This window comes from Onychomys torridus, chromosome 7 (assembly GCF_903995425.1).
Source record: "Onychomys torridus chromosome 7, mOncTor1.1, whole genome shotgun sequence".
Classification (NCBI taxonomy): Eukaryota; Metazoa; Chordata; class Mammalia; order Rodentia; family Cricetidae; genus Onychomys; species Onychomys torridus.
The window spans coordinates 89,337,706-89,349,790 of NC_050449.1; the positions used below are offsets into that span (position 1 = coordinate 89,337,706).

At 44.4% G+C, this 12,085-nt stretch overlaps 1 protein-coding gene across 1 annotated transcript in view; it reads right to left on the bottom strand.

Annotated features, from left to right (window-relative positions):
• Positions 1-486: 486 nt before the first annotated feature.
• The window catches only part of Zbtb38 (zinc finger and BTB domain containing 38), a 68,069-nt gene continuing 56,470 nt past the window's right edge, over positions 487-12,085 (bottom strand). The window contains exon 6 of the mRNA XM_036192663.1: positions 487-4,195. Within this exon, the coding sequence (XP_036048556.1) occupies positions 596-4,195 (3,600 nt within the window). The 3' untranslated portion in view covers positions 487-595. The remainder of the gene's footprint in view (positions 4,196-12,085) is intronic.

A 12,085-nucleotide genomic window follows, 5' to 3' on the forward strand; every position in this document is an offset into this window, starting at 1 on the left:
TTATGTTGAAAAGTAGTTCTAGATGATGTATGAATGTCCTACTTTAGACTACCCATTACATGTTTTCAGTTATATTGTTAAGTGTTTTGTAAATACCCATTAATTTAAACAAAGATTAATAGTGCAGAAACTGGATGGGAATAAATACTGTCATAGCTCAGTTAGCTTTTAACACACTCATCTCAGAGATGCCATTTTCATGATTCTGACCCTTGTTTTCTCCAGTGACTAACAATAGTTCAGCAGTCCTCATTAGCGCTCACGAGAAAGTTTTAAATTAGGCTAAAATTCAGCTGCTTTTTTTCACTGTTCAAAATACCACAGCTCAGAACTTCATTAGCCTTCACAAATACTTGTGTCCTTAGAGAATTCAGGTATTTTGTTTTTTTATGCACTCTGTGTGAAGTAAATGATAAACCCAAAGTAGGTGCTAGGATCCTTTTTTTTTTTTTTTTTGAGTTTATACACACATGAGAATTAACTCCCCCCCCCCCCCCCGCCTTTGTGACTATTAAGTGAACAAAACTAACCAACAACAAAAAAACCCCTAAAAACAAAATCTCACAAACAACTTTTTGAAGACTTTTCTAACTTGTCACTCAACATTTTCAGCAAAGGTTTGTGTATCATCCTTGTGGTCACTGTCTTCCGAATCAGTGCCAAGTTGACTCTCCAAGAGATCTGAGTTTTCATGGCACATGTCACCTATTTTTTCCTGCTTATTTAAGATCTTGAATAAATGTTTCTTCTGATGCATTCTGAGGGCAGCAGCTGTTTTGCATATTTTGGGGCATTGGAAACAAGCAAAGCCTTTCCCATCATGCTCCCGAACATGCCTCCGCTCATGATTCCTTTTTGTGGAAAGATACAAAAAGCCCTGAAAGCAGAACTGACAGTGGTAACGTTTTTCCCCAGTGTGGATTCTCTCGTGGATTTTGAGGGTCTCGTTCAGCGTGAACGCCTTGTTACAATACTGACAGATGAACTCCTTCACGCCCAGGTGGATGCGCTCGTGTTTCTGTAAGTTTCCTTGCACGGAGAAGCGCCGCCCACAGGTCTTGCACTGGTATGGCTTCTCTCCAGTATGGCATCTCATGTGCATCTTGAGAGTGGAGGGGCTCTGGAACTGCTTTGCACAGAGCTCGCAGGTGTAAGGCTTCAACGTGAGATGGTGGTGGGGCTTGCCTTCCGCTTCCGCCCCTGCTGCTTTGTCGCCATCACAGAGCTCACACTGTAGCTTGGGCATCTCTTTATTTTCTTCCTCTTCCAAAGCCTTATCCGGAGGTGGCTTCGCCTCTGCGCGATCCAGTTCAGCTGGGTACCTGCGCCTCCTGCCGGGGCTTCTGCTCCTGCGCCTCCTGCCGGGGCTTCTGCTCCTATGCTCCCTCCTCCACTTGACTGCTCTCATTTTTCTCAACTGCTTGGACTTCTTCTTGGGCTTGTAGTTGTAGTAAGGGCGCCACGGCTTATCAGTGGAATCCTGGTCACTGGCCTCATCGAACGCTTCACTCATCTCTACACATTCAGTCTGGCAAAGCCCAAGGCTGTCCCCTTGGGTTTCTGGGTCACTCTCCTGAGGCAACGTCTCCTCCTGCATTTGATACTTGGGTCTTCTCCCTCTTCGGTAAAACAGCTTTGACCCAAGGATATGCCTTTTCACAATGGCCTCATTCCCAATTTTCACTGTTATTTGACAAAGGGGTGCAACGTTGCTGTTTGTGGAGGTACCCGGCAGAGCAGGTTTTGCAATGTAAGTTTCGATTTTACTGGTTCCTTCGACGACATCAGTGGTTTTGCCCAAAGACCCTCCATGATCAGCAATGTATTTTGCCTCCTCTGTTATTTCTCCCTTGTTACAAGGAATAGCTTTCTTTTTCTCCCTAACACTCTTGGGTCGGCTTGCAAGTTTGCTGGCTTTATCTGCCTCAGGCCTGCTGTCCTCCTTCAGGGACGGACTGGTGACTGGTTGTGACGGGGCTTCATGGCTGCTGCTCAGGGCAGCAGCCGTATTGCTGTGCTTGATTACCGATGAAAACTGGCTGCCGTGCACAATCACAGAGGGCGCCGAGCCACTGTAGCTGATCACAGAGGCCGAGTGCTCACTGCCTTTCCCCACAGATGAAACGTGGGTGGGCTCTGCCTGGAGGCCGGCGCTCACAGAGTTTCCAGTGGAAGAAACTGACACCTCAGTTGAATCAAAGTTCTTGACAAGATCAGTTTTCATTGCCTCCTTTTTCCACTTGAAGCCTTCAGCATTTTTCACTTTGGCAGGAGTGGGTGTGCCCTCATGTGAAGGTGTTTCCACTGGGATGGCGGGGCTGCTGGTCAAGGTGTTTCTGCCATCTTGGAAGTTCAGTGTGGGCATTTCAGAGCTTTGCAGATTTAGAACAACAAATGTATCTGGCGCAGACTCACTCCTTTGACTGTTTTCTCGAGAACTTGCGTAGGAAGAATTCCGGAAGCTCTTATAAGGTGCCCTCTTGCATCTCATAGGCAAGAGCCTGTAAAGTTTGTATGGATAGACAGGAGGCTTCAAGCCTCCATTTGCAGTTTTTTTGTTGATGGAGAGTCTGTGGTCTATGGCATGAAAAGACTTCTGATGGTTTTTTAGTATGTAGTAGGTCATAAAAGTTTCGAGACAAAATATGCACTGGTACCGCCTCTCTCCAGTATGCCAGATTTCATGCCGTGTCCTGTACTCGGCCAGTGCAAAGACCTTGTTGCAGTAATGGCAAGGGTACGTTCTTCTCCATGAGTGAACATTTGCATGCCTTCGGAGGCTGGATAAAGTCACATAGCTACGTTTGCACACAGTGCAACTGTAGAGCATCTGCCCGTTCACAAATTTCAGCACGTGGTCCGTGTCTGGCAAGGCACTCCCAGTGCTGGAGAGTTCACCAATCCTATTTTCTGGTACTAAGGATTCTGGACTTGTGAATGAGCTTCCATTTTGCCCAATAGTGGGATAGTTTTCTAAAAATGGCTGGTTTTCTCCTGGGATGGGCATGTGGCTAGACCTCATGCAGATCTGTTCATGCCGATCCAACCTGTTGAGGGTGCTGAAATGCTTATTGCAGTACTTGCATACCAAAGGCTCCTGGGTTGGCTTGTGGAGCTGCATGTGCGCACTGAGCAGTGTGCTGCTGTCAAAGGATTTGGAACAGCAACTGCAATTATAAACAAGGGGCGGGACTTCTGCTGCTGTTGGACCGGGAACATCCGAGGGTTGCTTTTCCTCTTTCCTGGGACAATGGACATCTCCTTCATTGCTGGGAGGTTTTGAGTGTGGCAGAATTGGAGCTGGCTGTGCACTTCTCTCTTCATTAACTTCTGGGTTGGTTACTGGAAGCAGTGGTGCATTTTCTGTAGTTGAGTCAGAATCCTGGGTTGGGGTCTTTGGCTTTCGGCATGGCTTTGCTTTTGTGGCAAGAGCTTCATCATTTTCCTTTCCTGTTTTACCAGATAAACTGCTGTCATGTTCACGTATCGGCTGACTCCTATAAGCCTCAGTGATGGAAGAAACAGCATATGAATGTTCAGCAAGCGTGCGGACAGGCTCTGCCTCGTGGCAGACGCTGGTCCTCTCCTGGCAGAGGCTGGGTGTTCTCATGGAATCAGACACCTTTTTGAAGCTTGCCCTCAAGTCCAGTGGAGAAAACATGTTATTACTATTTTCTGTTTCAATGATGGAAAATGCATTTGTGATCCTTGGCCCATTGGTAACAGCTGGTTCTTCGTGCCTTTTTTCATTTTTTTCTTCTTTAACCACGCCCTTCTCAGTAATGCAGACTACATAGGGACCTGGGGAATTTGAGAAGTTGCGGTCACTAAGGTCTTCCAAGAATGATATTCCCAGCTTTTTCCCTGCAGCTGCAAGATCAGTGACAGTTTCCTGTCTCTTGACCACAACAGTGGAGCTGTAGATATAATTAAGTATTTCTGTAAAGACTTCAGCTTTCAGGTCATCCAGCTCCAGGACATGGCTGGAAATACAGATTGTATGGCTCCAAAATATATTTTTGAAATAAAGGCTTGAGGCAGCCAAGACATTGCTGTGGGCTTTAAACTTGGTGTCTTCCACAATGATGGTGACATCACATAAAATGCCCCGGATGCGCTGCTCATTTAAGATGGAGAGCACCGTGTCACTGTGAAAGTCGTCCTTGAGGTCCCTGGAGAGGGACATGACTGTCATCTGAAACAAGAAACAAACTGTCAGGGGCCTTCCATCAGTGACTTGTTCATTTCTCGGCTGTTTGCTACTGCTGGGAAAAACTGCCTTTCCACGTGAAAACTCGGACTTTGCTCTCATCCTGCCCCTCATCAGAAGACCTACCTTCTCGCCCCAGACTGTTCCTCATGCCACTGCCAGCAGTTGTAGTTGGAAATCCTCCCAGGACTGCTTCCCCTGCCTGCTGCGAAGTCTTGGCTATGTGTGTGTGTCCAAATATGGGGAGGGCAAGTTTCTGTACACCCAAGCAGAAAGGTTCTCCCCACTTGGCTGCTTCTCTGAGACTCTAGAGCTGAGTATTGTCCTGGTCTTTTAGAAGCATCCTCTGTTCATCTGACTTTCCCTTTAAGACATGGTCCTATTGTTATCTAGACAAAGCTGGCCTTCAACTCAGAGATCCACCTGCCTCTGCCTTCTTTGAAATCCCCTCTCCCACAAAGGATCTGGGGATTAAAGCCAGGCTATCACACACACATGCTAGGTGAATCACATCCCAAGTCCTGCTGACTAGATATGTAGGCCATGTTGGAACTGAATTCACAGAGATAGGCCTGCCTCTGCTTCCTAAGTATTGGTAGTAAGGGCATGCATGTAACAACCCACCTACCTACACTTGATGGGGTGCAGAAGTGTAGGGATATGGGAGTGTGGGTGGTATGGTGTGTATATGTTGTTGAGGACTGAATCCCTGGCCTCTACATGCTGGTCAGTGGCTTTACCATTGAGCCATACCCCCAGCCTCTTTTATATGTTTTCAAAGATAACCTTAACAATCTGATCCAAACATAATTCATAAAGCAAAAATAATATAATTTATTTTTAAATTTCCCATAAGTGAGTGGCACGTTTATATGAGGTATCTGCTCAAAGAAATAGCAAGAATGGAAGGAGCCATATCTAACTCATTCCTCGGATGAGCTTCTCTCTGAGGGGCAGACTGAGTCTGACCACCAGGGACACCTAGCTCCTCTCCACACGTGGCCTGCTGAGAACTAGACCACTTTGATTCCCCTTCATTATAATCAGACTAGACTAGAGGTTTTAAAATGAAGACAAACAGAGATGACAAGACCCTAAAGCAGGAAAGTGTGTTTCTAGGTCTCTGCTAATGGGTCTTACCACAGCTTCCTACAGTAGAATGAACGAAAGGCATGATGGCTCCCGGATGGTCTAAGGATGCAGTGCATGCAGCATGCATAACCCATTCTCTTTAGGTTAGACTTGCTGGTGCTGTGAAGAAGTCCCAGAAACAGCGGTTCAGAGGTTTTAGTTGATCTCGGAAGAGTGTGACCAAACAGGGCAGCTCACATGTGGTGGGGGGAAGGAGGGAGGAGGAAGGGCAGAGGGAGGAGACGAAGGAACCCTGGTTAGCTGACCCCCTTTTACTCTAGTCAAGTCCCCAGCCTGGTGCTGCCCACATTCAGGTGGGTCTTCCCCTCTTATCCTTTCTGATACATCCTGGGCCATGCTTTACAAATCTCCTACATCCTTCTCAACCCAATCAAGCTGACAATTAAGACAGACCACACAGTCTTACACCACTGTGTGGGTGATCGTGGTTGACTAATCTTGTCATTCTCTGTATGTTGTACTGTGAACCTGGGATGACCAGAGCCTACCGACACCCTAGTGGCCATGGCAGTAGCTTTTACACTTGTCCACAGTAACAAATCTACAGCACACAGTGACCTAAGATACACATGAGATAAATACCCTGACTTCACATGATATAATCTGTTCTGTTCCAGTACCTTCCACTTTAAAAAAAACGCCGACAGTAACTCACAGTTCTCACTCTTGGCAATTCCTCCTTGCATCTAAATGTGAAACAATACCCTGCTCTGCTCTCCAAGACACACTAACCATGCAACCTCTAGGTCCCTCCCTATGACATCAGTATGTACAGCCTCCAGAAAGCATACAACTTGGCAATATTTCTCTAGCTGCCACTGGCAATGTCTTGCCAGTCCTGGAGTATATATCGCATTTAGCTCATGACATCTATTTAGTGGGACCGGCTGTCCACCCAAAAACTCCTCTTAACTTTTTTGTAAAGGGTCTGTTATAAGCTGGCCCCCATTATGCTATTTAGCTCCTTTACACAAGCATCATTTGATAAGTTCTTGTATCACTTTTGGTCCCAGGGAAAAGGGCACCTTCCTATGAATCCTTCAGTTTTGACAAAGAAACTACATATGCGCTCACCAGCTTTAGTTCACGAAACAAGGAAGCGTAGGCCTTCGGTCACTCATGCAGCCACTCCTAGCTGGGGTTTCTGGTGTGACCATTGTTTCGGTTTCTTTATTTAACATTAGTTCTACTTTGCTTTGCTTTGTCTCTAACTTAATCTTTCTAGAATTGTGTGTGGGTGATTGTTTCTACCAGTAAAAATGGACAGCAGAAATACATCCTATAGGATTGACCTCCTTTCTCCACAGGTTCATAATCCTATCCTGTTTAACTTCTCTGCACGTGCACATGCGCGCGCGCGCGCGCGCACACACACACACACACACACACACACACACACACACACACACACGGAAAATGACATGTCTCTCCTTGAAAAGCAGGAAGGATTGGGCACTACTGCAGTTGTTGGCAGCTTGGCAAGGACTGGTAGCCATGTAGCCATGTCCCCTGCATACACATACTGCTGCCTGAGCATTCATGGCCAAGCAGCTTTTCTTAGTAACCGTGGTTAGTTAGAGCACTAAGAACAAGAAGTGTGATGACTATCAACTTGACGGAATTCACAGTCACCTGGGAGGCCAGCCTCTGGACATGCCTGTGGGAGCTTATCTCAATTGCACTGAGAGTGGGAGGCCTGCCCATTGTGGGTGGCACCACTCTTTGGTTGGGAGCGTGGACTGTGTAAGTGGAGAAATACATCTGAAGTGTAGCTTCGTGGATGCAATGTAACAGCTGCTTTGAGGACCCAGGCCTTTCTATCTCCTCCACGATGGAGAGGCTCCTTCAACTACAAGCCGGGTTAACTCCCTTAAGTTGAATTTTATTAATTAAAAAAAACCAAACACATATTATTCTGTGTGTGTGACGTAGAGGGTGGTACATGTGTCGTGGTATACATGTGGTGGTCAAAGGACCACTTTGTGGGTTCCGCTCTCTTCTGGCATTACTCAGGCTGCAGAGACTGAACTCTGGTCACTAGGCTTGTAGGGCAAGAACCTTTGTCCGATGAGCCATCTCACCAGCCCTAACATGGCTCTGTCACAGCAGTAGCAAAAGAAACAGGAAGTAGATGAACAAATGGGGACGTACACTGAAGGGGAGGAGGCCGTTCTCGCCAACATCAGTGTTCTCTGACATTGGAGCTGTACGCCCTCACAACAAACCCTCCACGTTTCTTCACAGAGAGAAACTTAAACCAGAATTCAGAGGAGCCTTTGCAGATGGAAGGCTCACAACAGATTTTGGAACAAAAAGTGTAATTCAGAAAGATGAGGGTTAATTTACACGTAATTTTTAAAACTGTTTTCTTAAAAAAGTTTCATGCAACAAGTTCACTATTCTTGGAAGTGCAACTGAGAAAAAAACAGAGAAACAATGAAAAGGCTAAAAAGGGGGGCTGGTTCAGCAGTTAAGAGCACTGGCTGCTTTTCCAGAGAGCCCATGTTCAATTCCCAGCACCCACATGGTGGCTCACACTTTTCTGAAACTCCAGTTCTGGGGAATCTGATGCCTTCTGGCTTCTGTGGGCACCAGACACACATGTGGTACACAGGCATACATGCAGGCAAAGCATTCATACATACAAAATAAAAAAATATTTTAAAAGGCTAATAAAAATGTTCTAGATAAGCTGGGCAGTGGTGGTGCACACCTTAATCCCAGCACTTGGAAGGCAGAGGCAGGTAGATCTATGTGAGTTTGAGGCCAGCCTGGTCTACAGAGTGAGATCCAGAACAGCCAAGGCTACACAGAGAAAGCCAAAAAGGTAGATATAACAAATAAGTAAATATGACTAATAAAATTATCCTGCTATACTTGTTTTCAAATTTAACTACCTTGTGTGTTAATGTGTGTGTGCAGATGGATATACTGGTGGGTGTACATGCTATGTGTGTGCATGACCATGTGGAGGTCAAAGGTCAATCTCAGATGTTGTTCCTAAGGAGTCATCCACCTTGATTTTTGAGACAAGGTATCTCACTGAGACTTAGGGATCATTGTTTTAGGCTAGGCAAGTCCCAGGGATATTATGGGACTCTGTATCCTCACTGCTGGGATTGCAAATATGTCCAACTTTCTTTTTTCTTTTTTTTTTTTAGTATTATTTATTTATTATGAATGCAGTGTTCGGCCTGCATCCCTGCAGGCTGGAAGAGGACACCAGATTTCATTAAGGATGATTGTGAGCCATCATGTGGTTGCTGGGAATTGAACTCAGGACCTCTGGGAGAACAGTCAGTGCTCTTAACCTCTGAGCCATCTCAGAGGGTAATGGGTAGCAAACTTGGGTCTTCATGTTTGTGGAGCACACTCTACTGACTGAGCTACAGCCACAGCTCCAGAATTACCTACTTCATAAAAAAGAAAATAAATCTCAGCTCATGGTAAATATTCTAACAGCTGGGGGCAGCAATCCCTTCTCCATCCCAGGCTCCCATTCCCACATCCAGAGGTCCAGTCAGCACACCTTCCTTTTCATGGACCACTTTTCTCATAGCGTTGGAAGACCTACTTCCTGTGGGCTTCATGATTTCTCTTCGAGGTCTGCTTCTCCAGCCTGGAGCTCTCCTACTTGGCAGACTGTAGGCATACCCATCTCAAGTAATACCTCACCTGGGCAGCCTCCCTCTTGTAGGATTTCTGGTTGTGTGTTCATGCCCACATCGGAGCTGGGAATATATTTGTTCACATGCATCTTTCTTGATGAGCCCCCACAGTGCAGGAACAATGTTGCCCATCTTTGTCCTCTCTATACCTGTACAGCACATGCAAACTGCCTATGTTGATGATGAGCAGAGAGCAATTTAAGCAAATGTCTATATTTACATATGTGCAAACAGAACTTCCTGAGTTAAAGCCTTAAAAATCAGGCCAAAGTGAGCTCAACTCTATTTAGCCAGAGCAAAAGAAAGAGGAAAATAAAAATTAGTTCTTGCCAATTTTATTCCTGTATCCTTTAGCTTGGCAGTTTTTAAGCATGTTTCAAGGGCCTCTAGGTTTTCTAAGACATTTTCTCGATTTGTGAGGTCAAAACTCCACTTGTAGTGACATAGAGATATTATTTGTGTTTTTCAGTATATTGAAAAGTATAGAACAGGTGGCAATAACAGGTGCCGGCCCTCACAGACACCATGCACAGGTAATCAATGGAAGGAGTGAAAAATGAATCATTTGATTAACTTTTAACCTTGAGGTGTGTGTGTGTGTGTGTGTGTGTGTGTGTGTGTGTGTGTGTGTGTGTGTATTCTGTGTGATAAAATAAAGTGATACATGTAAAATACTCAAAAGTGCATATTGAAGCATAACTACCTCCAAGAAAAGCAACTGGGTAGTTCTTTGAGTTGTGGGTTTAACCAGACTAACCTTTTGTCCTGGAATACCGTTTTGAGAGAATCACTGATAGACAGACTGCAGCTATTAGAGTTTTGAAAACAGACTAAGATTCCCTGTCATTTCATGGGCATAGGTATTCTGCTATCAATAATTAGATGTTGTTTTCATGTGAAATATCAGTTTTGGAAGCCACATTTCACAATACGGAGTGATTCTTCTCACGAGGCTGAGAGTGTTGTGAATGAGTGTGTATTCTGGATATTGTTTAGCAAATCTGGAAGACTGACCTAGCTCAAGGGACCAGTATTTTCTAATGACCAATGCATTAAAAATAATGCATGTGCTAAAAGTGCAAAAGAGACTAGTAGACTTACAAGTAACAGAGTATGCAAGGTTCAAAGTCCTTGTTGCCACTAACGTTTACGGAACATCATGTCAAATTTTGGTGTACTATCAAAGACTGTCCATAGTTAACTAGAAAGGCTATTCAGAGAAACTCTTTTTTTCCAACTACTTGTTTGTGCAAAGTTAAATTTCTTTATATACCTCAACTAATGAATATGCTGCATTATAACTGGATATAAGAACAGATGTGAAAAATCAAGTTGTCTTTCTACTAAGCCAAAATTGAAGATATTTGACAAAATATAATACTCTTCTTACTGGTTTATTTATTTCACGCAATCATCATTTTAAATGAAATGCTACTTTATTGTTTAATTAGGTTGACCAAAGTCATTTTGCATGAGTATTTAAATACTCATTTTAATTTTTGAATATGGTAAATAGTGACAGACCGCAGGTGAACAAAACCTCTTCGGCCTTCAATGATAAGTCCAGGGGCTGAAGAGATGGCTCAGTGGTTAAGAGCACTTGCTTTTCCATAGGACCTCGCTTCATGGCAGCTCACAACCATCTATAACTCCAGGTCTAGGGGAATCTGACACCTTCTTCTGGCCTCTGTGAGCACCAGGCATGCAAGTGGTATACAGACAAACATACACGTAGGCAAAACACTCATATGCATGCATAAATAAAATGAGTATGAGTACATCCTAAGACAAAACTTTGAAATTACTGTGCTAATCTGTAAGGCAACATTCATAATACTTGGAAATAATTTCTGTCTCTAGGAAATTAATTTTATTTTACTCAATAAAATCATATGTATGCCTAAAAGAATTCAACATAAAGTGACTGAAAATAAGACACAAAGTGGAAATTCCTGGGAGACAGGAAACTGAGGGGTGAGAGGTGGAGCCATGCCCACAGACGCACATTGGTTCCCACCCTGAGGTAAGTGAAGAGGTGTTTCCAAATTCTCTTTGGATTTGAGTATGGCTAAGCGGGTGGGCACCACGGGGCTGCCCCTGACCAGTCTCAGTGGAAGCCGTTCTTTGACTAGTACAGTTGCCATCTTGTTCTGTCTGTACAGTTTACTACTGCTTACATCTTGTTTTCCAGGTTTCAAGAACTATTTTGGTCACAACAATCTTCTGTTCAAATAATGATTCTATCCACTTATTTATTTAAAAATCGGGCCCCACATCATCCTATCCAGGATGCTGTTTTTAGGCCTTTATTCCCTGGCTGAATTTGAAAACAAGAAAATAATTCTTGGCAATGATGCAACCATTACTTCCCAGTATCTCCAGTTTAATTAATTAAAGCCTCTTTCCCTATAAACAGTTAAGACAATTCTATCAAAATATACAGAGGGAAAAACACTTAGAATTATAATTACCACATACCTCTTTATAGGACTCGCCATTAAAATCTGGTGTTTGGTGTGCGTGTGTATGTGTGTGTACATGCACATATGCATGTATACGGTGCCTATCTGTGCATATGAGGAGGCCAGGGACTGCCAGGTGCCCTCCTCTATTACTCTCCACCTTGCTTTTTAGAGACAGGGTTACTCACTGAATATGAAGGTTACCAATCAGGCTAGAACTCCAGCTATTTTTTGTCTATCCCCCAGCACTATAGTTACGGGTTCATGCAACATTAAGTATTGGGGATCCAAACTCAGGCCCTCAAGCTTGCAAAATAAACATTTTATCCTATGAGCCATCTCCCCAACTCCTGAAGTCTGTAATGTTTTATCGGTAAATCTCTAAGACATGACAGAGGAGGAAGAAGCGGCCCTTCCCAGGGAAGGCTGCTCTCCAGAGCCAGTCTGGACTCCGGTTTTCTAAATCCTCCGATCAAAGAGGGCCGAGCCTGGCTGCCAGCACTCTGACAACTTGGTTCCTAACATAAATAAAATAATAGAGTTGAACCGACAAACAGCTTTCTCCCCTCTCTACTGCAAGTTGTGTTCTATAA